We start from the raw sequence: 25,848 nt of genomic DNA, 5'->3' as shown, positions 1-25,848 counted from the left end.
ATGACACTCTCGCGGACCCAGCCTTAGAACTGGAATGGCGGCTGGCGAGATTTAGGTTCCGCCGGCTGTGTGCAGGCGAGCGCGACGAGTCGGGCGGGGGCGCGAGGGGCGGAGCCGCAGCCGGCTGGGCTGTTCCGACGATCGCGCACCGCCCCCGCCGCGCCCCGCGCCCGCCCTTGTTAGCAGGCGCCTCCCGCCCCCCGCATTGCTGATGCTGCTGCTGGCAGACATGGACGTGGTGAATCAGGTACGGGTTCCAGCACCGAGGACAGAGCCCGCCGCTGCCCGGCCTCCCTGACCGGATGCCGCGGATCAGGCGACTCTGAGAGGTGGTGGCCGGGGTCCAGGCAGCAGATACCCGGTCCCGGAGCTGGGGCTGGGGTCTGCGGCAGGCGAGGGAGGAAAGGGGAGGTGGAGAAAAGAAGGAGTGCGCCCTTTGCCGCAGCGACGGCAGTCCTCACTGCCGCAGCGGGGTCCGCCAGAAGCCGGGTTCCTTACTCGCGACCGTGAGGAGAGGAGAGGAAGAGGGGTCTTGGGGCTAGGGTAGGGGCGGGGGGAGACGAAGGGAGGAGGAGTGGAAGAAGATAGGGGTTGCTGTAGATGAGCTAGGAAATAGAGCGACAGAAGGCGTTGGGGCGGGGGATGGGGGGAGAGCTGACACCTGCCCCTCCCATAGAAGGTACCCCAGTAGATGACCACCCTTTCCCCCAGAACAAGCCAAGGGGAACGATCCGATTTTCCTCCCCAAAGCCCCCAGTCTCCCCTCCCCCAGCACATATCCAGTGAAGCCATGTCCCAGCCCTACCCCACCTTAATCAGCCCGGACCCTTTCTGCCATCTCATTCTTCTTCATCACCTCAGAACCTCACCCCTCTCTAACCAGTACCAACCCCTCCCCATCCTCATCACTTCAGACCCCCCCCAACCACCACGTGACTCACCTTTACCGCTGCAGACCCCTCCCCCACCCTAGCCAGCCTGATTCCCTGCCTGTTATTGACTCACCTTCAACACCCAAGACCCCCTCCCCCACCCTAATTAACCCCAGCTCCTTCCTCACTCTCTCCACCTGATCCCCTTCGCCATCTGACTCACCTTTACCGGTTCAGACCTTTTCCCCTTCCCCAATTAGTCGTGACCCCATCCTCATCTTCTTCACCGTAACAACCCTCTGCCATCTACCTCACTATCTCATCAAACCCCCCTACCAGTCCTGAACCCCACGGGTCTTCTCTCAGAGCTCACATCTTCCCTTAACTGTCACTTTCTCCTTCTCACTCCGTCTCCGAACATCACTCCCTCCTGGAGGTCACATGCCTTATCCCCAAGGGTCATTGCCTGATGGCCTTGCCCCTCACCTCCTTCTCCATGCCCAACAACCCCACCCCTTCCCCACCGTTTCTCTCCTCAGCTGGTGGCCGGGGGTCAGTTCCGGGTGGTCAAGGAGCCTCTTGGCTTCGTGAAGGTGCTGCAATGGGTGAGTGTGGATTGGGCCATGGGGAAAGAGAAGGAGGTAGTGGGGTCCAGATGAGCAAGGGTGGAGTAGAGGTGGGGAGCACAGAATGGATGGAGGGTGGGAGGTGGAAGGGGATGAAAATAATTAGGCTCCAGGGTGAAGTCCCAGGGGGTTGGGGCTAGAGAACAGATGGTCTGTGATGTGACGTCATTTAAGACCAAGGGTACCCCCGTTGTGAAGTGAAAGAATGTGACGTCCTACCTCCTCCCCTGAGGTGAGAGAGGGGCAAGGGAGGTGGAGCCTGAAGCTGGTTGCTGCGGAAAAGATGCAAAGCCAGAGAAATCCTGAGACAGTGAAAGAAAGAATGAGAGGCTGGAAATGATGGAGACAGAGGTGGAAATATCAAGAAAAAAAAAAGAGAGATGAGAGAGAGTGGAGACAAACAGAAAGAGACAAAGAAAAGGGAGACAGAGATGCACAGAGATGCAAAGAGAAATAGACACAGGGAAAGTTGCAGAAAAATGGAATGGGGGAGAGACTGAAACAGAGAAAAAGAGATAGAAGAGAGAGAAAAGGAGGAACTGAAAAAAGAAAGATAGATGCACAAGGGAAACAGAGAGAGTATGATACAGAGACCAAGTCAGATATGGAACAGGAAGGTAGAGACAAAGAGACCAAGGACAGAAAGACACATAGAGAGACACACATTTACACAGAGATAGAGAAAAAAGAGACAGAAAGAGACACATTGATGCTAGAGAGTCAGAGGCAAAGAGAGAAACAGAGATACAAAGACATCTGAGAAAGAGAGACAGACAGATACCAAGAGAACTAGAGATCTAGAAAACAACAGAGACAGGCAGTACACAGAAATACACAGAAATAGACTGAAACAGAATAGAGGAGGAGGGTGGGCAGTCAGGGCATGGAGAGGTAGACTAAGAGAGACACTGAGAAAAAGACTAAGAGAGGGCCACACCCCTGTAATCAGCTTGTCCTTGGAGCCGGAGCCGATGAGCCCTGATTAGGAGGTGGGGGTGGGGACTGGTCCATCTGCTGCTGCTTGTGCTGGGCCCAGATCTGTCCAGAGGAGGGCATCCCCAACCCACGTGTACACAGGATAACCATGGCCATCCCCATCCCTGCTGCCCAAGGTCTTTGCCATCTTCGCCTTTGCCACATGCGGCAGTTACACCGGGAAGCTCCGGCTGAGCGTAGAGTGTGCCAACAAGTCCGAGAGTGATCTCAGCATCGAGGTTGAATTCGAGTACCCCTTCAGGTGCGCCCTCACCTTACCCCATCCCTGGGATCCCAAGAGAGAGGGTGGGGGTGGGTGGGACTGGCCAACACCACCTCCCCAGTGGCTCCTGTTCAGCCCCCACCTCAGGGGACCACACTGGCTAAGGTCACCGCACATGCACTGAGCACCTACCTTGTGCCTGGCACTGCTCTGGACATCTAGACATGTGATGAGCCAGACAGGCCTAGGCTGTTGCCCTCTGGCTATGTTCTAGTGAACAGGGAGGGGCAGGAGACCAGTAATAAACAAGATCCAAAAGTAGAATTATGTATGTATTAATAGCCTTAACACAGTAGGTGCTCAATTAATGTCAGCCAATCTCATTTAATTCTCATTCATTTGTTCCATACACATTTTTGAGAACCTATTTGATGCCTGTTTCTGCTCAATGTGCTGGGGACCTAACAGGGGAAAAAAAAACAGACCCAGCTTCCTACCCTTATGGAATCAACATTGTAACAAATAAATTGATAGAAAGGGATGATCGCAGATTGGGAGAAATTCAGAGGGGACCCTCGTGCAGGTTTTATAACAGAATAATGAGGGGCTGCTGATTAGCTATAGGAAATGACTAAATCCAATTAAGCAATTCTGATATTTGCTGAGCTGTGTGCGCCAGGTGCTAGGTACATGAGGGTGAGCACAAGCAGGCAAGGTCACTGCCCTCACAATGCTGCTTCCCTCCTGGGGGGGGGGATGGGAAGACAGAGACCCACAGATACAACTTTAATAGAGGCTTCTGAGCCACCTCCACTACTTGGACAAATCACATAACTGCTCTGGGTCTCAATTTTCTTGTCTGTAAAAGGGGATAATAATACCCACCTTACAAGGTCATGACAAATATTAAGTAAGTTAATACTTGGAAAGTGCTTAGCACAGTGCTGGGCATGCAATAAACACTCCATGAGTGGTTTTTATTTTAGAGAGAGAGAGAGTGTTCATGAGCAGGGAACAGGGGCAGAGAGAGAGAGAGAGAGGAAGAGAATCTTAAGCAGGCTTCATGCTAAGCACAGAGCCCAATGTGGGGATTGATTCTACAACCCTATGATTATGACCTGAGCAGAAATCAAGAGTCAGATGCTCAACTGACTGAGCCACTCAGGCGTCCTGCTCCATGAGTCTTTTTGTTAAAATAACCAAAATAAATACATTTAAGGGACTCAGAAAAGAGGTCAGAGATTGAGTTGGAAATTGGGCACTTTTGAGCACTAAGGATAAATGCAGGCTCAGGGGATCACCTAGGGTGAGAGGGAAGAGTGGAGAGAGGAAAACCCAGCACAGGCCCTGAGCAATGGTTGAAAGGCAAAGAGGCACTAGGAAGGTGTGGCCTCAGGGGCAGAATCCACTGGTTCACAGAAGCCAGGGAAGAGTTTGGGCAAGGATGAGTTGGCAGCATGGGATACTGCCAGGGGCAGTCCCTTTGGGAATGCAGAAGGCCACAAAAAGCTAGTGGACCCCCCGAAAATTTCTCACACCTAGGACCTCCAGTCCTGAAGATCTACCTTTTACCCACAAGTCTCCTGGGAAAAAAAGTCTTTTTCCCAGTCCCCCTAACCGATCCCTCCACTTCCCATACAACCCCCCCAAGGAACTCTCAGGACACTCCCTTCTCCCAACCCAGCCTACCAGGAACCCAGAAACTCACCCAGACTCAACTCTTAGCTCTGTCATTTAGCAAGTATACAACCTTGGCCAGCTTAACATAACCTTGCTGAGCCTCTGTTCTCTGTAAAATGGGTATAATAATGCCTGCTTTAGAGAATTAAGGGGGGGAGGGTCATTAAATGAGTCAATTATTTAAAGTGCCTTGTAGGTCATCAGTAAGTGCAAGCCCCTTCCCTCAAAACTGTTGCTTCACAAAGGGACTAGCAGCATTTGCTCAGTTTCAGGATCCTGCCCCCCAATCTGAGACCAAGGATCTGGGACCATACCCCAGACCATCTCCCTAAACACATTTTCTTTCTATGACCCTCCATACACTGCAGGAAAGGTCCCAGGATACCTTCCCAATCTGCCTCTTCCCACCTCACATACATACTTCTGTTTGTTCCAGGATCCCTTCTACCCTCCTGTCTTTCTGTCTCTCTGAGCTCTCCTCTGCTATGCATATGTTTCTTTTCTCTTGGGGACCTGAAGTGGGGTAGGGAGAAGAGTCACCATGATGTAGGGGAAAACACAGGGTTCAGATCCCACTGTGCCATTCTCTCCCCAGCTGTGTGACTTTAGGCAAGTTAATGCGCTTCTCTGAGCCTCTATACATTTCATTTGATAAACATTTACTGAGCACCTACTATGTGGTAGCACTATTCCAGGTCCTAGGGATACAGCAGTGAACACAATGAAGGAAAAACCCCAGCCCTTTTGTAGTTATAAGAAAAATCAAGAAAAAAAGTAAGACACATGATAGGTCAAATGAGTGGGGTATCACTGCTACGGAGAAAAATGGAGCTAGGAAGGGCTAAGGAGTGCTGGGAGGGAATGGGTCTATTTAATTTTAATAGTGAGAGCAGGAAAGGCCTCACAGAGGTGACAGTTGAGCAAAACTTGAAGGACATGAAGGGAGTAATACATGAAGATATCTAGGAGAAGGACATTTCAGTGCAAAGATCCTGAGGTGGAAGGATGCCTAGTATGTTTTACAAATAATTAGAGGTCAAAGTGCCTGGGTTGGAGTAGGGGATGAATAAGACCTATTTCACCAGCATGCTGCGAGCAATCAGAAAATGTGACTGTAATACAGTAGGTGCTCTGTGAATGGTTATTTCCTCCTCTTTCTTCCCGGGACCTTGTCAGAATCTGGGGAACCCATGACCAGGTATGGGGAATGGGGGTGTTCTTAGGATCTGGGCCACACCTACTGTTTCTCTCCACAGGCTGCACCAAGTGTACTTTGATGCACCCACCTGCCGAGGGGACACTGACAAAGTCTTCCTGGTGGGAGACTACTCCTCATCGGCCGAATTCTTTGTCACAGTGGCTGTTTTTGCCTTCCTCTACTCCATGGGGGCTCTGGCTACCTACATCTTCCTGCAGAACAAGTACCGAGAGAATAACAAAGGACCCATGATGGTGAGCCCCCACCACCACTCAAATGCAGGGGCCAGGAGGACATGAAGGCTCAAGGACACCTCCATGTTCATAGGCCACACCGAATCCCAGCCAGTCCCACATGCAGGCAGTCACCATAACAGCCACAGATGCTACTGCTGCTTAAGCTGTGATCATAAAAGAAACCAAATCATAGAATGATAGGGACACACTCATGGCCCATATAGAATCCTAGACAGGCCTACATCTGGAAACCTGTCACCTCACACATAACCACACAGTCTAGATCAAAGAAAAGTGCACAGAGGTTCTCTGTGACAGTCATGCCTGTCACCGTGACACCCAAACACACTGATTCCTACACAGCTGTACTCATACACCCTCATCCCAGACACAAAATGACACAGATTTCCACATTCAGACGAAAGCATGAAGACACACTACTTCCCACAGATTCGGAAACCATCCCACAAAATCCCCCCCCACACCCACACATTATAATCAGACTCCCACATCCTCTGTGTCACATCCACCACACACAAGCCCAAGCTAGGAATGCTCACCTTCAAGTGAGTATTGGGGGCTTCGGAGCTGAAAAGGCAGGGGAGAGACAGGGCTTTTCTGTGAGACCTCCCCCTCCCCAAGAAAGCCTGTGATCTTAGGAGGCCCCACAGCATGACATGAAGTGGCCCACTCACAGCGTTGTCTACCTTTCATCTGTCTGTCTTAGGACTTTCTGGCCACGGCAGTGTTCGCCTTCATGTGGCTGGTTAGCTCATCAGCATGGGCCAAGGGGCTGTCAGATGTGAAGATGGCCACTGACCCAGAGAACATTATCAAGGGGATGTCTGTCTGCCACCAGACAGGGAATACGTGCAAGGAGCTGAGGGACCCTGTGATCTCTGGCCTCAACACTTCAGTGGTAAGCCCTGGGAAAGTGGCTGGGCCGGTGGGCCAGCTGGGGAGGGAGGCTGGGAAATTCACAGTCTGGCATGGGGAATGGTGGAGAGAGAGCATGAGAGAATTCAGAGGAGATCAGAGAGGGCTCCCTGGAGGAGGCATGCCAACAACAGTGCCTTGAAGGATGAGATAAAAATTTTAACCATTGCGATATCCCAAATAGTCCCCAAGAGAGGAATATGAGACCTTCTAACCAATTAGGTTAGGGAGATCTGGATCCCAGGCCCAGCCTAATCATGTAGAATCTCTGACAACTCAAGACCATCTTGCGACCTCAGTGTTCTTATACAGTATGCAAAATGAGAGTAACTTGCAATGTTTCCCACTTGGACGCCCTCTACTGGCCAGAGTCAAATTGTCTGAGTTTCAATCCCAGCTCTGCCACCTGTGACCTCAAAACTAAGTTACTCAGTTCCTCAGCTTCAGTCTGAGCATGTAAATTGAAAACTAGTGGAAGGCTCTGCTCCAAAGTTGAGTATTTAGTGAACTAATAACAAAATGCTTAGAATAGGGCCTGGCACATGGTACGATGTATATAAGTGGTACACATGCCAAGATTCCAACTTTTTTCTGTCTCTTGCTGGGTATGAGACCTTGAGCATCTTAGCCTCTCTGGGCCTTGATTTCCTCAACTATAAAGAAGAGATTACTTTCTGCCCCAAAATGAAATTATATTATATATATTTAAGTTCCATATATTTGTTTTAGTATAAAAGTACATATTTATATCATCTGTATATGTGTATATACATATATTTGCATATACATACCTATGTGTATATATGCATCTATTGGTAACTTTACATATTTAATAAAAATTTATGCCTAACATTTTACTATATTACAAATTTATATTGTTTACCATAGTTTATACATGTATAAATGTGTGTACATAATAGTGATAGATGTCAACATCCCCGAGCATCTGAATTCTAACATGCCCCATGCCTCCTCACCTCAGGTGACTTTTCTCCACATTTATGTTCATGAGCCAGGACTCCATAGGGTCCGAGTTTTAGAAACTACCACCCTTCGGGAGGCCCTACACACGTGGCCTCGATGTTCCCTGGGGCCAAGTATGACAGCAGGGCTTTGTCTCCCCGCAGGTGTTCGGCTTCCTGAATCTGGTGCTCTGGGTCGGCAACCTGTGGTTCGTGTTTAAGGAGACAGGCTGGGCCGCCCCATTCATGCGCGCACCCCACGGCGCCCCCGAGAAGCAACCAGCGCCCGGAGACGCCTATGGCGAGGCGGGTTACGGGCAGGGCCCCGGAGGGTACGGGCCCCAGGACTCCTACGGGCCCCAGGGCGGCTACCAGCCCGACTACGGGCAGCCAGCCGGCGGCGGTGGTGGCGGTTACCCACAGGGAGACTATGGGCAGCAAGGCTATGGCCCTCAGGGTGCGCCCACCTCCTTCTCTAATCAGATGTAGTCTGGTGAGTGACTGGCGGGCGGTGCGGCCAAGGAGGGTACAGGACAGGAGACGGGCGGGTCAGTAAACCAATAAGAGTCAAGAATAAGTGATTCGTAGAAGCTTGGTGGGGGAGTTGGAGGAGCCAAGAGAGGCGGAGCTACATGCTAAGGACGGAAAACCTAGCCAATAAATGAAGAGCAGGAGAGTGGTGCTTGAAGATGGGCAGAATGAAGAGCCAATGGGAGAGAAGTAGAAGTGCCTCTCTGAAGGGAATGGCAGGGGGACTTGTATAGTGCAGGAGCCACGGAGGGAAGAGGAGGTGGGCCTTAGAAGTGATTGAGAAGCCAATATGGTAGGATAAAGCCAGTGGATGGTGAAGGTAAAGGGGCATGGGTCATGAAGGTTAGACAAGCTCACCAATCTCAGAGGAAGTGATAGATCTGCCACCTCTCCCCAACCCTTGTGGTGAGGGAGGTGGTATGGAATTTCACGAAAGGAAAAGGGGGCGGCAGAGGCAATGGAAAGGCTTGCAGGCTTTTTTGCTGGGCTTGAAAAGGGAAGTGTGATTTCCTCACATACAAGGGAAGGAAATGGGGAGAAGAGGCAGGGGGATGGCAACACGTGGGTGGAGGTAGCTTCTTGCACTTGGCCAATATAGAAAGGATAGGGAGGAGTTTATTAGGTACCTCACATCTAATTAATCAAAAAAAACCCTGCTGACTACCTTCAAAATATATCCATAATCTTCCACTCCTCACTGTCCTCTCAGAACCTGGACATCTTCACAGCTTTCCACCCACATTCCCATTCTGTTCTACTCACAGCTTGGGAAGGATCCTGTTAAATCCTAAATCAGGACTGGGCCCTCCTGTGCTCAGAGCTCTGCCTGGGCTCCCATCTCATTCACATTAAAAGCCAAAGTCCTGGGGCACCTGGGTGGCTCAGTAGGTTAAGAGTTAAGCTGCTGACATCGGCTCAGGTCATGATCTCACAGTTCCTGGGTTCAAGCCCTGCATCAGGCTCTATGCAGGCTTTATGCTGACAACTAGCTCAGAGCCTGGAGCCTGCTTCAGATTCTGTGTCTCTCTCTCTGACCACCCCCCCTTGCTTACGCTGTCTCTGTCTCTCTCTCTGTCTCTTTCTCTCTCTCTCTCTCTCTCTCTCTCTCAAAAAAAGAAAAAAGAACATAAAAGCCAAAGCCTACACCAAGCCTCACTGGTCACTTCTCTGACCTCTCACTTCCTACCTCTCTCCATCCCCAACTCAGTTCCAGGCACAATCCAACTTCAGGGCCTTGGTACTTGCTCTCCCCCTGGAGTTTTGCACCCACACACCCTGATAACCTTACCTGGCCAGCTTCTTACAAGCCCCCTTTCCTATCTTTTAGTACCTTGTGCTTTTCTTTATCACAGTCTGTGATTATTAGTTAATATGTTTATTGACTATCTCTTCCACTAAACAAGGGGACGTGATTATGACTTATTTATGCTGTACACATATCACTTAGAGGCCTACAAATGTTAAGAAACATTTATTGAGGAAATAATAGAAACGACATGAGATATTTTACTCTCATTTTATGCTTCTCTGCTCAAAATCTTCCCATGACTTACATCTTATCCAGAGTCAAAGCTAATGTCCTCACATCCTAGTCCACAAGGCCCTCTATGACTCCATTACCTACCTCTCTAACATCACTTCTACCACTGGCCCGTGCTCATACCACTCGAGCCCCACTGACCTCCTTGCTATTCCTCAAACACACTAGACATGGTTCCATCCCAGGGCCTTTGCATTGGCTGTTACTCTTGCATGAAATGGTCTTCATTCTAATTATCTGCATGGCTAAGTCCTTCACCTCCTTAATTCTCTATTCCAATATCACTTGTTAAATGAAGTCTTCTCTGACTACCCTACTTATTACAGCAACATTTCTTCCCCTGTTGGTACTCCTAATCCCCCTCACCCTGGTCTACTTTTTGTGTATACATTTCCCTTATTATCTCCTTATGTCATCCTTGATAACTCACTTATACAATTTTGTTATTGTTTGAAGTCTGTCTCCTCTCCCACAATGCAAGCACCACAAAGACAAAGATTTTTGTTTTGCCCAATGCAGTTTATCACCAATGGCTAGAACAGTACCTATAAATGTACATTTTGGAGTTGGGGGAGGGGCAACCATAATGTCTTTGATACTTAACCTAGTGGGCGAAAGGTATATCTTCCCAATAGGAGCAGCTAGAGGACTATGAGTGAAGGAAGAAGGAAGGAAGAAAAGGCATGGCAGGCAGAGGGTAAAGCCAAGGTGGAGGCATAGCAACCCAGCCCCCCTCCCTGAGGGTACAACCTAAGTCTGGACCCCCTCTCCTTTCTGTGTCTTTTGTCTCCACAGGTCAGTGCAGCCCGGGAGGACCCCATGGGTGGGCAAGAGCTCAGAAGCCCTGCCCCCTTCCCACCCCTACACCCCAGGTCTCCGTCCCTCAAGCCAGGAGACTCTAACTCTCTTTGCTGTTTATATATATATATATTATATATAAATATCTATTTATCTGTCTGAGCCCTGCCCCCACTCCACACCCCTCATGCATTAGGGGACTGACCTTGAGTGGGCCCCTCTCCTACCCCCACTGCTTCCCTTGCATCCCTTGGCCCTACTCTGTTCCCTGGCCCTGTGCCCTGAGGTTGGAGGACTCCCAAAGGGGGACAGGGAAAAAACAAATCTCAGCTATGTGGGAAGGGTGGGTGTAACTTCAGACTCTCTCCCCTCTCTCCCTTCCCTCCTCCCAACTTGGCCTGGATTCCTCCAGCAATGTCTGGACAGGGGCCATTAGGGGAAATTCAGCCCTGAGAGGGGAGAAAGGCAGACCTGGGGACTTGAGATGCAAGGTGGACTTGGAGAGGAGCTCTGGGATGGAGAGGACTAGTCAGCCATACAGGATCTGGAGTTGGAAGAAGAGGGATGCCCTAGAGCATTCTGGAGTAGGGCTTGAAAGGAGACTGAGGGCGTGGTTCTAGAATGGGTGGAGATTTGGATGAGGCAGGGGTTGGGGACCAAGAGTGGGCAGGGTTTGGAGCAGGACAGGATTTTGTGGAAGAGGTGTGACTTGGAACCTGGAGACTTCATTTGGAAGATCATTGAAGGCCTGGTTCCAGAGGGGTGGGGCCTGAGTCAAGTAGTGGGTGAGGCTCCAGAGTGGGCTGGTCTTGGGTTGGGACCAGTCTATGGAAGTGGTGTAACTAGGAACATTCAGGAGAATGAGTTTGATTAATTCTAAAAGATCTTGTGCAAGGCAAGAAGTGGGATTCAGGAATGGGCCAAGCTTGAGTTGAGATCGTGGTCTGGGTTCTAGGCAGGGCAGGGTTTAGAGTGGGTGTTCATGGTGGTTTCAGAAGAGGCAGCCCAACCTAATGGAGCAGTGAAAAATATATATTTTTAAAGTAAGTGGACAAGTTTGCCATTGGGGGCGAGGGGGGCAGGAACATTTCTGGCCAAAGCTGGGGACTGAAGTGGCTTGGGAGGATCTGAGAAGTGTAGCTTGGAGAGTAAGGGGTGGGACTCAGAGAGAAGCACCCCCACACCCTTGCCCACCCCCATGATGGGACAGCTAGGCAATCAGAGGACAGAGCCAACAGGTCTGTGGGGCCAGCCCACCCTTCTTCCCCTTTCCTTGCCTCCTCCCTCACTCCATACCCCCACCCGACCCCGGGTGGTTGGAGACCCGGTCTGGAGTCCCTATCCTGCACCCTCTGCTGTGTCTGTGACGTTGGTAGTGCCTGTGATTGTGTGTTGCCATTTTGTCTGGCTGTGGTCCCTCCCCCCTCCTCCAGATGCCCACCCTTTTCCTTGCCCTTCGGTATTGTTTGAAGACCTCCCCAAGAAAGAGCAAATAGGATTAATTCTCCTCCCCTAAATAAACTCCTCAACCACCTAGTCCACCCGGCTCTGATTTCTCAGTGTGTCTTTTTTCGGGGGCAGTGGTGGGCGATGAGAAGAAGAGATGGGGGAGAGGTAACAAGAGGAATCTCCACCCCCAACCTGCTAAACCTGCCATTCAGTCACCCCATCACTTTAGGTCCCTGGAGCAGTGTTATGCAAAGCCATGTCCTCTGTAAAGCCTCTCCTGTTGATCATTCTGTCATGCTCTGAGTAGCCCTGCCTAGTGTCCCACTACTGGCCACCGGCTGAATGCCCTTTCTAGGGTTAGGTTCTAATTCTGCTCCACTAGCCACTCTCCTTCCCAGATCCTGTGGAACTCTGTCCTCAAACCCCAAAGGGTCTGAATAGAACCCCTACACTTAACAAGGAAACTTGTCTCTACCTAACCTACCTCATATTCTTCAGACTCTGCTTTCTTGCCATTTTCTTCCTCTGCCCCAGCTGGAGAATGGGGAGACCCACTGGGCTGCAAGGCCAGGAGGCAGGGCACTGAAGTGACTCATTAGTTCGTTCATTCATTCATTCATTCATTCATTCATTCCCTTTAACCCCTCCCTTGCTACTCCCTGGGGCAGGGAGAGGCTAGAAGTGACCGGGATGTGCATATTGGAGCTGGGTACTGATGAGGTCTCCTGTGCCCAGAATAAAAGGCCCAACTGCCACTGCCACCTTGCCTAATTACAAACCCCTGCCTGGGCCCAAGTTCTGACTGCAGGCCAGGGTCACTCTCCTCCCAGCCCCAAGAGACGGTGAAGCCTGACAGGTGAAGGAGAGACTCCCAGCTACAGAGTGAACTCAGGGAAAGGATTATCTAATTGGAGAGAGAAAAATGGGAGCCAGGGAGGGAAGGCTTTACAATCTATTTCTCAGGATTTAAGCAACAAGACAGCTGGGCCTGTAAGGAAGGGGAGGGAGTGGAAGTAGGGCCTCCCAACATGGCCTGTGACGTTAACCTTCTGCCCATAAGTCTCAAATAGTCCTGGCTCTGATACAGTTTTGGTGGGGGCTGTGAGGGTTAATAAGAGTTAGCTCTGTGAAGGTGGTGAGGGAGCACCAGCTGGGACTGCGATGGGCTTGGGGATCACACTTGGCAGCATTCATTGGGGAGAAAGAGACCCTCGGGACATCACCCGTGGGGAGGAGGCCAAGAGGTGGCTTTAACCCCTCCTCCAAATAAACATCCAAGATAAATGGGGGATGAAATGCCAGTACAATGCCAGTACAAGTACCCTAGTGCACCACTCCTCGCAGCCAGGTGGCCACTTCCAAATCCCACCCGCCCCCCTTCAGGCCCTAGAGTATCCCGTAAGCGGCCATGTGTTATCCTGGAATTCGGGAGGGAGGGGGGGTAGGCGTGCCTTCTGAGACCTGGGGGCTGGAAGGCTGGGGAGCTCTCCCATATGGCGCTCCTGAGCTGCGTGCCCCTCACCTCTAGGCAGGGGGCGCCTTGGCCTGGGAGTGAGTGCAGGCCCAGGGGCGGGCGGTGCTTGGCGCGCTCCTCCCATGCTGGTGTCAGATATACGGAACAGAGCTCCCAGGCCTGACGCGCGGTGGCCTGACAACCCGTGAGGATTCCACCGGCCTGACCCAGCCCGGCTTGACCCTGCCCGGGCGCGCCATGTTCGCGCGTGGGTCGCGGAGGCGCCGTTCCGGGCGCGCGGTGAGCGATACTCGGGGCAGTGGTGGGAGTCAGGGGTAAACTGAGGCCCAGGAGAAGGAGCAGAGGATAGGGATAGCGAGGACGCACGCCACTGAGGGTTTGGGAATCCCCATCTTCAGATTCCCAGAACAGAGGTGCTGGGTCTGCTGGAAACGTGTGGATGAAGGAACGTGGAGATCTGGTGGCAGCTGCTCCCTAATCACCTCTCTGCACACTTCTATCAGCACCCCAGGACCTGGTGGGCCCCTTCTCGAGTGAATTCTGGGACGGGATTCTGAGGGGCAAAAGACTGGGTCCTGGAGTCCTGGATTGCGCAAGGACCTCTTGAGCTTCTGAGGGAAGGGCCTTCCCTTGTACTTTGGTAGAAAGTGATCTTAGGGGTGAGGTCCCACACGCCTAAGGTGCCTGAATACTACAGGTTCAGGGATTGGGATTTGGGTGAAGAGGGCTTCCAGGCCTCTAGCTGAGCCAAGAGCTTTTTGACTTCCTAGATAGTGGGGTTGCTCTTCCTTTGGAGGAGGTCTTTAAGTGGGGTCTGGATTTGGTGGTCCTTTGGAGGCCAAGGCTTCTTGGGGTGGGGGTTATTGAATGGATCTTGGGCCTCCTGAGATACTGAAAGAAGGTCTCCAGTTCCTTGAATATGAAAGGAAGAAGCCAGGGTGTGGGGGAAGGGCTCTTGACTTCGGAAAAGAGGGATAGGGTTCATGTGGGGGTCCCAAGTAAAGATGGGGCCTCAGACTACTCTTGGAGTGCTGCTGGCCTCTTGGGTGGAGAAGGGGCCAAGATGAGGCCTGAGAGAAGACACCCGGATTAGGTACTCGGTGCTATGGTGTGAAGAGTGTTCTGAGTTCTGGGGGAGGTGTTTGAGGCTTGGAGGAGTCAGAGACTGGTGGGAGGTGTCCAAGGCTGGGTTAGGGGGAAGGGAATTCCCTGAAAAGGGATATATAGGAAGATGGCCTCAACTGCCCTGCCTCTACCTCAGTGTGTCCTCCTCCCCTGCACTCCCTGCGCTGTCCCAGCCTGCCCAGCGCTGCCCTGGTGGGACAGGCCCCAGCGTGCGGTTGCGGGCTTAGGAGTGGAGAGGCAGGCATTGACTTGTCTCCCCGCCCCCGCACCTCGCCGGGTCTCACGTCTGCCCTCACCCACTTCAGCCTCCAGAGGCAGAGGACCCAGACCGCGGCCAGCCCTGCAACTCTTGCAGGGAGCAGTGCCCCGGATTCCTGCTGCACGGCTGGAGGTAAGTGACAGAACGAGGGCCTTGTCTTTGTCAGGGCCCCGCCCTCAGGCCAACCCCCAGAAGCTCAAACCACACCCCTAGGCTTGAGCTCCACCAAAGCAGCTCAGTTGAGGCGAGAGCCTTAGGCTCAGACTCAGGGCCCCGCCCCCTGACTCATTCCCAATTGTCCTGTTCCCAGGAAAGCTCCACCCACTACATAGCCCCGCCCCCAGAAGTGTTCTCTGCCAGCTATGAGTGCATCACTACGGAAATCCTCAGTCCCAGGCGCTGAGCACCTTCCACCGACATCCAGGCCCTCTCAGGCTCAGAACTGTTCTCCCAGACCCAGTGTCCTATCCTCCTACTGGAGCCCTGTACTCAAAACGTCTCATAAAATCCCACAGAGCCCACAGCCGGCACACTCAGGCCCTACCCACAGGCTCAGAGCCCCCACCTGCCCACAAGTTCAGACCTCAGCACAGGCTAGAGTCTGCCTTTAGGGAAAGTTCCCTTTGGTTCCAAAGCCAATCCTGGAAAGAAACCCCTAAATTTGTAACTCCAATCTCAGACTCAGAGCCCCACCCTTATTCAGGCCCCCTGCCAGGAGAGTCTGACCTGAGCCCTAGAGATGATAGGGGCCACAGCAACCCCACCTTCAGTTCACAGTCACGCCCTTTGCTCCTCTGTCACCCACAGCAGTCCCCCCTGCCAGAGCCCTGTCCTGGCTCAATGTCCTTGCCCCTTAGTTGGACTTCCATGGGCTGCCAAGGGGTTCAAGCGAGTTACTACCCCTTAGTAATTGACCCCCTTCCCGCCCCCTCAGAAAGATCTGTCAGCACTGCAAATGCCCAAGGGAAGAGCACGCTGTGCACACGGTGCCTGTGGACCTGGAACGCATCATGTGTCGGCTAATCTCAGACTTCCAGCGCCACTCCATCTCTGATGATGACTCCGGCTGTGCCTCAGAGGAGTATGCCTGGGTGCCCCCTGGTCTCAAGCCAGAGCAGGTGACCAGAGACTGCCACCTGCTCTTGTTCTCCAGTGGATATGCGCGCGCACACACACACACACACACACACACACACACACACACACACACACACACAGACAAACCTGTAAAAATATGTCAGATGGTATAAGGGCTATGGAATAAAAAAGCAGGGAAGGAGTAGAGGGAGAGAAATGTTAGAACTGTAAATAGGGTGCCCCGGTCAGCCTCTGTGAGAATATGATGTTTGGGCTTCCTGAAGGAGGTAAAAAAGTGAGCCATACAGATACCCAAGGGTAGAGCTATGCAGGCAAAAGGAAGAGCCAATGCAAAGGCCCTGAGGCAACAGGGTGCATGGCACGTGTGAGGAACAGTGTAGTTAGAACAGTGAATGACTGAGAGAGTGGGTGGAGGTGAAGTCCAAGAGGTGCCAGAGACTGGGGGCATGGAGAGGACTTTGACCTCTACTCTGAATGAGGGGGAAGCCACAAAGGGGTTGTAAGCACAAAAGGGATGTGGTTTGTTTTAGGATTTAACAGGTTCCTCTGACTGCTGAGTATAGAACAGACTAGGAGTAAGGGTGGAAACGGGGGTTGGGGGGTGGCCAGTGAGGGAGAGGCTATTGCAGTAGTCCTGTGACTGATGACAATATTGGCTGGGGAAGTAACGAGTGGTGATCAGATTGCAGATATGTTTCACAAGCAGAGCTAAGAGGAGTTGCTTGTGGATGTGTGAGAGAGAGGAGTCAAAATGACCCCAAGGATGGACGGATTAACTGATATGGGACTGACCAAGGCTGGAGCAAGTTGAAGAGTAAGAACATAAGTTTGGGTTGGCCATCTGGTGTTTGAGATGCCTGTTAAAGATCTGAATAGCCATGTTGCTGGGAACTCAGGGCAAAAGTCACAGGGCTGGAGGTATAATTTGTGAGGCATTAGCCACAACGTGGTATTTATAGCCATGAGGTTGGATGTGATTCCCAAGGGACTGAATGTAGAGAGAGTCAAGAACTCAAGGATGAGCCTGAGGACCCTCCCATGTTTGGGGCTCAGCTATTTGAGGGGGAACTGAAAGGGAGACAGAGAAGGATCAGCCAATAAGGTAGGAGGAAACCCAGGACTGTATGGGGTTCTGGAAGACAAGGGAACAAAGTGTTTCCAGGAAAAGGGAGCGATCAACTGTGTCCAGTGCTACTGATGGGTCCAGTTGTTATGGGAACTGAGACCTGAACATTGATTTTAATGGTGTTCACCTCGTCAATGACCATAACAGGAACAGCTTTGGAGGAGGGGCAGGGACGGAAGGGGCAGGGAAGCCTGACTGGGGTTGGGTCTGGAGACAATGGGAGGAAAGGAAGTGGACATAGTGAATGCACACAACTGCTGTAAAAGGGAGGAGCATGGTGGAGAGAAGCTGGAGAGAAAAGTGGGGTCAAGACCTGAAGGAACTTGCAGCATATTTGGGGGGCGATGGAAATGATCCACAATGTAGGAAGGGGAGATGGAGAGTGTCAGTGGACATTACCTTGTGATAACTGTAATTTTCTCAGAGAGGTAGGGTCTCACCATTTCACTGTATCCCAACTCACCCTTAGTCTCAATTGTTCTCTCCCATTCCCCATGTCCTCCCAGGTATACCAGTTTTTCAGCTGCCTCCCAGAGGACAAGGTCCCCTATGTCAACAGTCCTGGGGAGAAATACAGGATCAAGCAGCTGCTGCACCAGCTGCCCCCACACGACAGTGAGGTGAGGAGAGAAAAGACAGGAAGGGCATGCCAGGTTGAAGGGGCTGGGCACAGCCTGGGCAAATGCTAAGCAGCTGAAAAGAAATGGAAAGGGTCAGGGGCACCTGGGTGGCTCACTTGGCTACGCATCTGCCTTCGGCTCAGGTCATGATCTCATGATTTCATGAGTTCCAGCCCCTTGGGCTCTGCACTGACACTTTGGAGCCTGCTTGGGATTCTCTCTCTCTCTCTCTCTCTCTCTCTCTCACTCACTCACTCCCCCCACCTCTCCCCTGCTCACGCTGTCTCTGTCTCTCTCAAAATAAATAAAACAACTTTTAAAAAAGAAATGGACAAGGTCAGAAAAGGAAAGGTAAGCTGCTCTGATGTGAAAGGTCTGGACAGAGACAATTGGGACATTCCTTGGCAAAACCAGAGCTGAGCCTTGGGAGAAGAGGTAAGGGGTGGTAATTTCAGGCAGGAATTACCAACTATATACAAAGACCTAGAAGTGAACTCTGAGCTGGGATGAATTCTGGAAGAGGGTGGGGAGGGGCAGGCATCATGGGAGGTGCCTGGAAGACCCTCCTACTCCAGGCACAGTACTGCACAGCATTGGAAGAGGAGGAGAAGAAAGAGCTCAGAGCCTTCAGCCAGCAGCGGAAGCGAGAGAATCTGGGACGTGGCACCGTGCGCATCTTCCCAGTGACCATCACTGGAGCCATCTGTGAGGAGGTGAGCCAGGGAGGGCCTGGGTGACTGAGCAGGGCCTTTGTTCCAGGCCCTGGAAAGATGAGGCCTGCCACTTAAGCCCTAGTGATCTGTCTCTAATGTCCCCTCTGGTGGATGAGGTCTTTTCCTCACATCCCACTGTTAGGCAGGGGCCATTACTTATGGCCTCCCTGGCCAGCAAGATCTGTCTGTAGGACCCCGTGGTGGACAGGGCCTATTCCTTCCATCTCACTGTTGAGTGTGGTCTGTCTCTAAGAAGGCCCTAGTGGACCTGCTCGATTAGTTCCCTTCACACAGTGAATGTGAGGCATTGGCTGACTTTCTGGTCCTCTTGTAGGTGCGACATGTCCTTAAGAACTGACCCCCAGTTGCAGGGCCTGTCTGTAGGGCCTGGTGGGGGTCAAATTTTTCTTCAAGACCCTCCTGGTAGGTAGAGCCTGACCCTAGATCCTACTGTTAGGATCTAAGGTGAGGTTTACTACTAAGTTTCCCCCACTGGGCCTGACCTGTCTCTTTGATTTCCCCAGCTCCCTAAAGCCAAGATTTGCCTTTAAGGCCACCCATGATTAGAAGGGCCTGTCTCTATGGTGTCTTCCAGGAGCAGGGTCTGTCTCTAAGGTACCCTCCCCTGTAGGCAGGGGCTGTCTCAAAGTTACCCCACTGGTGGAGCCAGTCACAGAGGTCTGCCCTGAGGATGGCCCAAGTGAGACATGCCCTGGCTCACCCCCATCCATCTGTCATTTGGCAGTGCGGGAAGCAGATTGGAGGTGGGGACATCGCAGTGTTTGCGAGCAGGGCAGGCCTGGGTGCCTGCTGGCACCCACAGTGCTTTGTGTGTTCCACGTGTCGGGAGCTGCTGGTGGACCTCATCTACTTCTATCACGCTGGCAAAGTCTACTGTGGTCGCCACCATGCTGAATGCCTGCGCCCGCGCTGCCAAGCCTGTGATGAGGTTCATGCCTCTCTACCCAGGGGTGGGAGTTGTCAGGGGAGGGTGGGCAGGGTCACCGGCAGGCCCCTCTGATGGCCAAGGTGGCCTGTGTCACCCTCCCAGATCATCTTCTCCCCTGAGTGCACTGAGGCTGAAGGACGACACTGGCACATGGGTCACTTCTGCTGCTTTGAGTGTGAAGCATCGCTAGGAGGGCAGCGCTACGTCATGCGTCAGAGCCGCCCCCACTGCTGCGCCTGCTACGAGGCCCGCCACGCGGAGTACTGTGATGGCTGTGGGGAGCATATTGGTGGGTGAACATGACATTGAAAAAGGGGACAGATGGACAGCTGGGCCACAGCACCACCCCAGCAGGATCCTCCATTAATATTCCATGCTTTTAGTCTAGCGCCAGGACCAAAACCCTACACCCTTCACTGCAAGTCCCTTACCCATCGGTTATGCTGTACTTTCCTTTTACTTTTGATTTTTTTAACGTTTTATTTATTTTTGAGAGAGAGACACACACAGAGCATGAGCGGGGGAGAGTCAGAGAGAGCCGGAGACACAGAATCAGAAGCAGGCTCCAGGTTCTGAGCTGTCAGCACAGAGCCTGACGAGGGGCTCGAACCCATGAACTGTGAGATCATGACCTGAGGTGAAGCCGAACACTTAACCCACTGAGCCACCCAGGCGCCCCATATGCCATACTTTCTAAACCCCACCTGCACATATCTAGGCCCACCTCCAGAGTTCCCTCTAATTCCCAGCCCCTCCCCCCACCCTCTTAGTCCCTCAGACAAAGCCCAACTCCCCCAAGCTACACCTTATTCTCCAAAGATTCCTCCTACGCCACACCCTACCCTCTAAGACCCACTACTTTCCCACCAAGGTGCGGCTCTACCTTCTAAGCCCTGTCCCCACCACTCTGGCCTTTTCATCAGGTCTGCCTTCTGCACTCCGTCCACCAGAAGCCACCTCTTTTTTTATGTTTTTTTTTTAATTTATTTGAGAGAGAGAGAAAGAGAACGTGAGCAGGGGAGGGTCAGAGAGAAGGAGACACTGAATCCGAAGACAGGCGACAGGCTCTGAGCTAGCTGTCAGCACCGAGCCTGACGCGGGGCTCAAACCCACTAGCCATGAGATCATGACCTGAGCTGAAGTCGGACGCTTAACCGACTGAGCCACCCAGGCGTCCCCAGAAGCCACCTCTTAAAGTCTAAGCCTGACCCACATCTTGGAGTCCAATGCCCACGGGCCACCCTGGGAAAAAAAGGGAAGGAGGAGACAGCCAGTTTCCAGGAGAGAAGGGATGAGGAACCTCAGGGTGAAGCCCAAACCTCGGTTTCCTGCATTCTCCAGAGGACTCCATTCTGAAGAGTTGGGAGGAGGGCGTCTTGGGGTACCCTCAAGATTCCCTGCCTCTTCCCAAGAAGGGCCCATTCAGAACGCGTAGGGATATGCCTGATGACTCTACCTCAGTTTCCTCCTTTTCGGTCCCCGCAGGCCTGGACCAGGGGCAGATGGCTTATGAGGGCCAGCACTGGCACGCCTCAGATCGCTGCTTCTGCTGTAGTCGCTGCGGGCGAGCCCTGCTGGGTCGCCCCTTCCTGCCACGCCGCGGCCTAATCTTCTGCTCGAGAGCCTGCAGCCTGGGGTCGGAGCCCGGGGCTTCTGGGCCCGGCCGCCGTAGCTGGAGCGCGGGTACAGTCTCCGCACCTCTTGAGGCATCCACGGCCTCTTTCTCTGCTGAGGAGGAGGAGGCATCCGAGACCTCCACCAAAGGCACCAGCACGGAGCCGGAGCCCGGTGAGCTAATCCTTCAGCCACGCCCAGCCTCTACGGGCGTCCCTCCGCCTCAACCCTGGCCCCTCTGCCAGATCGCCTCTGCCCGTCCTTCACCTGGGACATCCCTGGCCCCGCCCCCATCTCAGCCCTAGTTCCATCCCCAAACTAGGCCTTGTCTCCACCCCAGACTACACCTCCTTTATGAGCCCTGATTCTACCCCGCTCAGTTACAAGGCCAGTCCCCTAGCCTCAACTTGTTCCAGCTTGAGCCCGGGTTCTTCCCCCTTTCCTCTAAACCCTTGACCCTCCACCCTCCGAGCCTAGGCCCCGCCCTTATCCTAAGGCAAACTAGGTCGCGTTGAGCTGATGCCACGCCCCTTCCATCTGGAGCCTCGCTCACATTCCCTCTACCCAGAGTCTGTCCCAGGCCTCATATTGCCCACATAGCCTCGCTGCCCCTCTCCAACCCCTTCCTCCACTCGAGGAGCCAGATAACAGGGAGTTTCTCCATCTCTCGTTTCAGTTGCAGGCCCCGAGGAGCCAGCCCCCTTTCTGAGAGGAGCTCCCCACCGCCATTCCATGCCTGAGCTGGGGCTCCGCAGCCCCCCTGAGCCATCCCCAGGACCCCCCAGCCAGCTAGACCCAAGCCCGGATGATGGTGCCTTTGGTCGCCAGAGCACCCCTCGTGTCAGTTTCCGTGACCCTCTGGTGTCTGAGGGAGGCCCGCGGCGGACCCTGAGTGCGCCCCCAGCCCAGCGTCGAAGGCCACGCAGTCCCCCACCCAGGGCCCCCACCCGTCGCCATCGCCGTCACTACCACCACCACCACCACCACCATCATCACCATCACCGCCACCACTCTGGCAGATATCGCCACCACCAGTGTGACTTGGAATCAGAGTCAGACTCAGGATCTTGTTCCAGCTCGCCTTCTAGCCCCAGTTCCGAGTCCTCGGAGGAGGATGGCTTCTTCCTAGGGGAACGCATCCCGCTGCCCCGGCATCTGTGCAGGCCTGGGCCTGCCCAGGACAATGCGACTGGAACCCCCAAATCCCCATCTCCACAGCTCTCCGGGAACTCAGGCCCAGGGATGCCTCGCCAGGCCAGAGACAAGAACTGTATCGTGGCTTGAAGGCAGTGTAGTCCTGGAGGACTCCATTCTCAAGTCCGAGTAGATGATCCCATTCCCCAACCTAAGTCATAAATCCCCTTCCTCCTTTGTGTGTTTTTTTGTTAATGGAGTAATTTAATATTTGTTGTAAAACAGGCCTGGCTTCTTTACCTCGTTGCTCCTGCTGTCCTCCTCCCCAATTTTGCCCCTCCTGATGTTTGAGATTTATCCACATTTGATCAAAGGATTAATTTATTCATTACCATATGTTCTAACAATCTCTTTATTTATCCCTCCACAGAACCACCCCTCACACTGAGGAATTTTTTTGGTGTGGGTCACAACCTAGGGGCCTGTAGTCTCAAATCTGAGGCTCCCTCCTCCCTCATTTCATGGCTTAAGTGGGTACATAGTCCAGGCAGAACAGGTGTCTCCTTTTGGATACAGAGAGGGAAAGGGGACAAAGGCACACCCATAAAGATGGCCACACCCAGGAGGGATTGGCAGGTAGGAAGATAAGATTCTCCGGATAAAGGCACTTTTACTTCAAACGAGGGGCTGGGAGGCTGGGAGTTGGATGGGAGTGCTGTGGGGGTGGGGGGTGGGGGGGGTTATTTCCATGGAAGTGTTATTTGTAGTTTGCAGAGAGAAATGAAGGGATTTCACCTACACCGGGCCATCTGCAGGGTCTGCAAGTGAGGAAAAGAGAGGAAAGCATTGGCTGGATTCACACACCCATTTATAGACAAGAATACTGAAGCTTATGGTATTTATTGGCATTAAAGCCATCAGTGTCAATAAGGGGCATTCATGCCCTTGGGAGACCCCTTTCCTTCTCTCCTCAGCCCTCTAAGCAACACTCCTCCCAACACACAGGCACACAGGCAGACACACACATGCGCGCACGCGCGCACTAACACAAACACACACACCACACACACACACACACTTACCAGTAGGGGCTGCTGTATGTCTTTGCTGCCGCAAGGGGAAGGTGATGTAGGCGTCATAGCCAAAGAGGCATGAAACAAGTAGGCCCAGTACCTGAGGGTGGCGACAGGAATAAACAAGGTTAGATTATGTTGGTCAGCCTACTCAGCCTCTTGCTTCTTTGTCCACCACCTCCAATGACAGCCCCATGCAGGGATGGTGACTAAAACCCAGATAAGGAAGCCAGAGAGCCCCAGGGAAAGGCCAGGAGACTAGAATCTAACCCCTGCTCCCTCCTCCTAGACCCTCTCAACACAGGGAACCACATGGTGGCCCCATATGTTGGTGGCAACATTCACACCATACATTTGAGATAAAGTTCTAGCAGATGATAGTCTAATGTATTGACAAAGGGGCCGCCTCTTTGCTCTTCCCACAAAGGTCCCTGTGTTGGACAAAGCATGGCCTTTCACAGCGAATGGTGATCTTGGGAGGAAAACCAGGGCCTGGGCCAGACTTTCCTGTAGGCTCCAAGGACAAGTGTGGCTTGCTATCGGTCACACACTTTCTGCCAAAAACAGGGGCAGAGATGGCCCCTGGATTCTCAACCCCCTCTCTCTTAACTTTACAGTTGCCCCTGTGGCTTTTACCCCTGCAATGATTTTGGAGGCATTTCCTCTCTCAACCAGGACAACAATGGAGGTGATCAGGTAGAGGATGGCCGCTATAAGGGTTCGGAAGAAATCCTGTGAGGTGTAGAGAGAAGAGAGAAGTCAGCATCCAGAGTTACCAGGACCATCCCACCTGCTCAGGCCCCCTCCCTAGCCACGCCATTTTCAGCCTCTTTCTCACACTCCAAGGCCAGTTGATGATCTGTATCTTAGTGTGCAGGTCACACATGTAGATGACAAAGAAGATAGTAGCAAGGATCATCTCAACCACCGACAGGGAGGAGTATCCTGGTGTGGAGGCACTGAAGCAGATGAGAATCACCAGGCAAAATATCTGGAAGGATGACAGGAGAAAGGGAGCCTATGATCAGTGCCCATCAGGGTTGAGGGGATGGGTTTAAATTGGAGGTCTCAAACTCAGATGCCTACCAGGACCGTAAAGATGACAAATAACAATCGCTAAACATTTATTGTGTGCTCATTGTGTCCCAAAGGTTCTTCTAAGAGCTGGACAAATATTAATTTATTAATCATCACGGCAACCTAATGAGCTGGGTACTATTATTATTAGTATATTTATTTTATAGGTGAGAAAAGTGAGCCACAGAAAGATTAACTGACTTGCCCGGGGTCACCTAGCTAGTAAGGGGTAGAGTTGGGTGCCTCAGTTTCCCCCCTTTTCCATTCCAGCACAGGGGCGGGCTGCAGGGAGTGGTGCAGCCAGGTGTTTTGTGTATACCGCTGGCGCCAGCTTCAGGGCCTTGACGGGGTGGGACCTGCGGTTCCCTCGGCAACTCCTTTGGGAAGCGGTAAGAGTGACACCGGAGGGGCAGGGCTCGGTTAAAGGCGTCTCACCCCTTTTACAAGTGAATCAAAGGCGGCGCCCACTTTGAGGGAGGTAGGAAACCCATGCTCCCGAGCAGCCGGAATAGCTAGGGACTTCAGGCCCGACCTCAGAAGGGTGAGGAAGAACTGGTAAAAGGCGGACCGCCCTACCCCGGAGGACCAGCTCTCAGGGCCCCACCCCGACAGGCCCCGCCCCTGGGCTCCCAGCCAGCCCGCCCGACTGTGCCCAGGCCGCGCCACGCCCTGCCACGGGAGGCATCCCACCTCCCAGCCCCCTAGGATGCCTTGGATGAGCCCCCCGGACTTGTCCAGGCGGTCTCCCTCCACAGGGCCCCCCATATGCGCTGTGGACCCCTTGCGTCACCCCGTGGCCGAGCAGCTCCTGACCACCCCCTCCAAACCCCACAGACTCGCCCTAAGCCCCCGGTTTCGGGCCTCCACCACTAACTCACCCACCCTAGCCCCACTCGGAGTGCCTCCGGGCCCGCGTCCGCCTCACCTGGGGTCGCCGGCCTATGCGTGGTCCAGCCCCTCCACCCCGCCTTTGCCCACCCGCCTATCCCGGGACGCTCACAATCTCAGCCAGCAGGAGAATTCCCTTTCGGGTGCGCGAAAAGTTGGTGCAGGCGGCCCAGCAGCCGGGGGCCGAGAGGCGCTCGGAATCCGCCATGAGGTGCGCTGGAGTCCCTAGGGGCGCAGAGTATCGACTCGCTTGCTGGTGGATTGGGGGACGCTGCACACCCAGCCGTCTAGCCCACCGTCTGGACGGGAAGGGGGCCCCCGAGGCGAAGGAGGGAGTGAATCACCTCGCGGAGCAGAAACGGGCGGGGCCGGAGGGGGCCGGGCCAGGTGGCTGCCGCCCCGGAAGCCCCTTTGCCCCGCCTGCCAAGGATACTACCCGTCTGGCTCTTAGCCCCCAGGGCGCCCCACCTCCAGGGGCGCCAGCCTTTGAGGCTTGGCAATTCGGGGTACCAACCGCGGTAATGGAGAGACCTTTCGCGCTTTCAGAATAGGAATGTCTTCTGTGCTGCCTCAATTCAGAACCGCGAGGATCTGGTTTTGGCAGGGGGGTGGGGTCGGAGGGGGAGTTATGACTCAGTTTCCTTAGCTGTAAAAATAGCTGAGGGCATGGTT

General features: G+C 53.2%; 3 protein-coding genes across 4 annotated transcripts; 2 read left to right on the top strand and 1 right to left on the bottom strand.

Moving 5' to 3' along the window:
• Positions 1–171: 171 nt before the first annotated feature.
• Positions 172–12,124, top strand: SYP (synaptophysin). The gene is made up of 7 exons (XM_029930586.1): positions 172–247; positions 1,412–1,477; positions 2,611–2,735; positions 5,633–5,828; positions 6,538–6,729; positions 7,874–8,201; positions 10,575–12,124. The coding sequence occupies exons 1-6, from the start codon at positions 212–214 to the stop codon at positions 8,195–8,197; spliced, it is 939 nt and encodes a 312-aa protein (XP_029786446.1). The 5' UTR covers positions 172–211; the 3' UTR covers positions 8,198–8,201; positions 10,575–12,124.
• A 1,529-nt stretch (positions 12,125–13,653) lies between these two features.
• Positions 13,654–22,532, top strand: PRICKLE3 (prickle planar cell polarity protein 3). Of its 2 annotated transcripts, XM_029930558.1 has the most exons (9): positions 13,654–13,779; positions 14,931–15,016; positions 15,819–16,002; positions 17,615–17,728; positions 18,304–18,441; positions 19,187–19,390; positions 19,493–19,679; positions 20,876–21,178; positions 21,681–22,532. In XM_029930558.1, exons 1-9 carry the CDS (start codon positions 13,738–13,740, stop codon positions 22,286–22,288), a joined length of 1,866 nt encoding a protein of 621 aa, XP_029786418.1. In that variant the 5' UTR covers positions 13,654–13,737; the 3' UTR covers positions 22,289–22,532. The 2 variants fall into 2 exon arrangements, with proteins under 2 accessions (XP_029786418.1, XP_029786419.1); XM_029930559.1 differs by lacking the exon at positions 19,187–19,390.
• PLP2 (proteolipid protein 2) lies at positions 22,519–25,545 on the bottom strand. Its single transcript, XM_029930560.1, has 5 exons — positions 25,289–25,545; positions 24,050–24,202; positions 23,848–23,943; positions 23,221–23,311; positions 22,519–22,956 (listed from the first exon to the last, which is right to left on the bottom strand). Exons 1-5 carry the CDS (start codon positions 25,382–25,384, stop codon positions 22,934–22,936), a joined length of 459 nt encoding a protein of 152 aa, XP_029786420.1. The 5' UTR covers positions 25,385–25,545; the 3' UTR covers positions 22,519–22,933.
• Between the last annotated feature and the right edge of the window lie 303 nt (positions 25,546–25,848).

This window comes from Suricata suricatta, chromosome X, assembly GCF_006229205.1.
Source record: "Suricata suricatta isolate VVHF042 chromosome X, meerkat_22Aug2017_6uvM2_HiC, whole genome shotgun sequence".
In the NCBI taxonomy this organism is placed as follows: domain Eukaryota; kingdom Metazoa; phylum Chordata; class Mammalia; order Carnivora; family Herpestidae; genus Suricata; species Suricata suricatta.
Note: the sequence above shows the minus strand (reverse complement) of the source record. Positions and strands in the feature narration are given on the sequence as shown.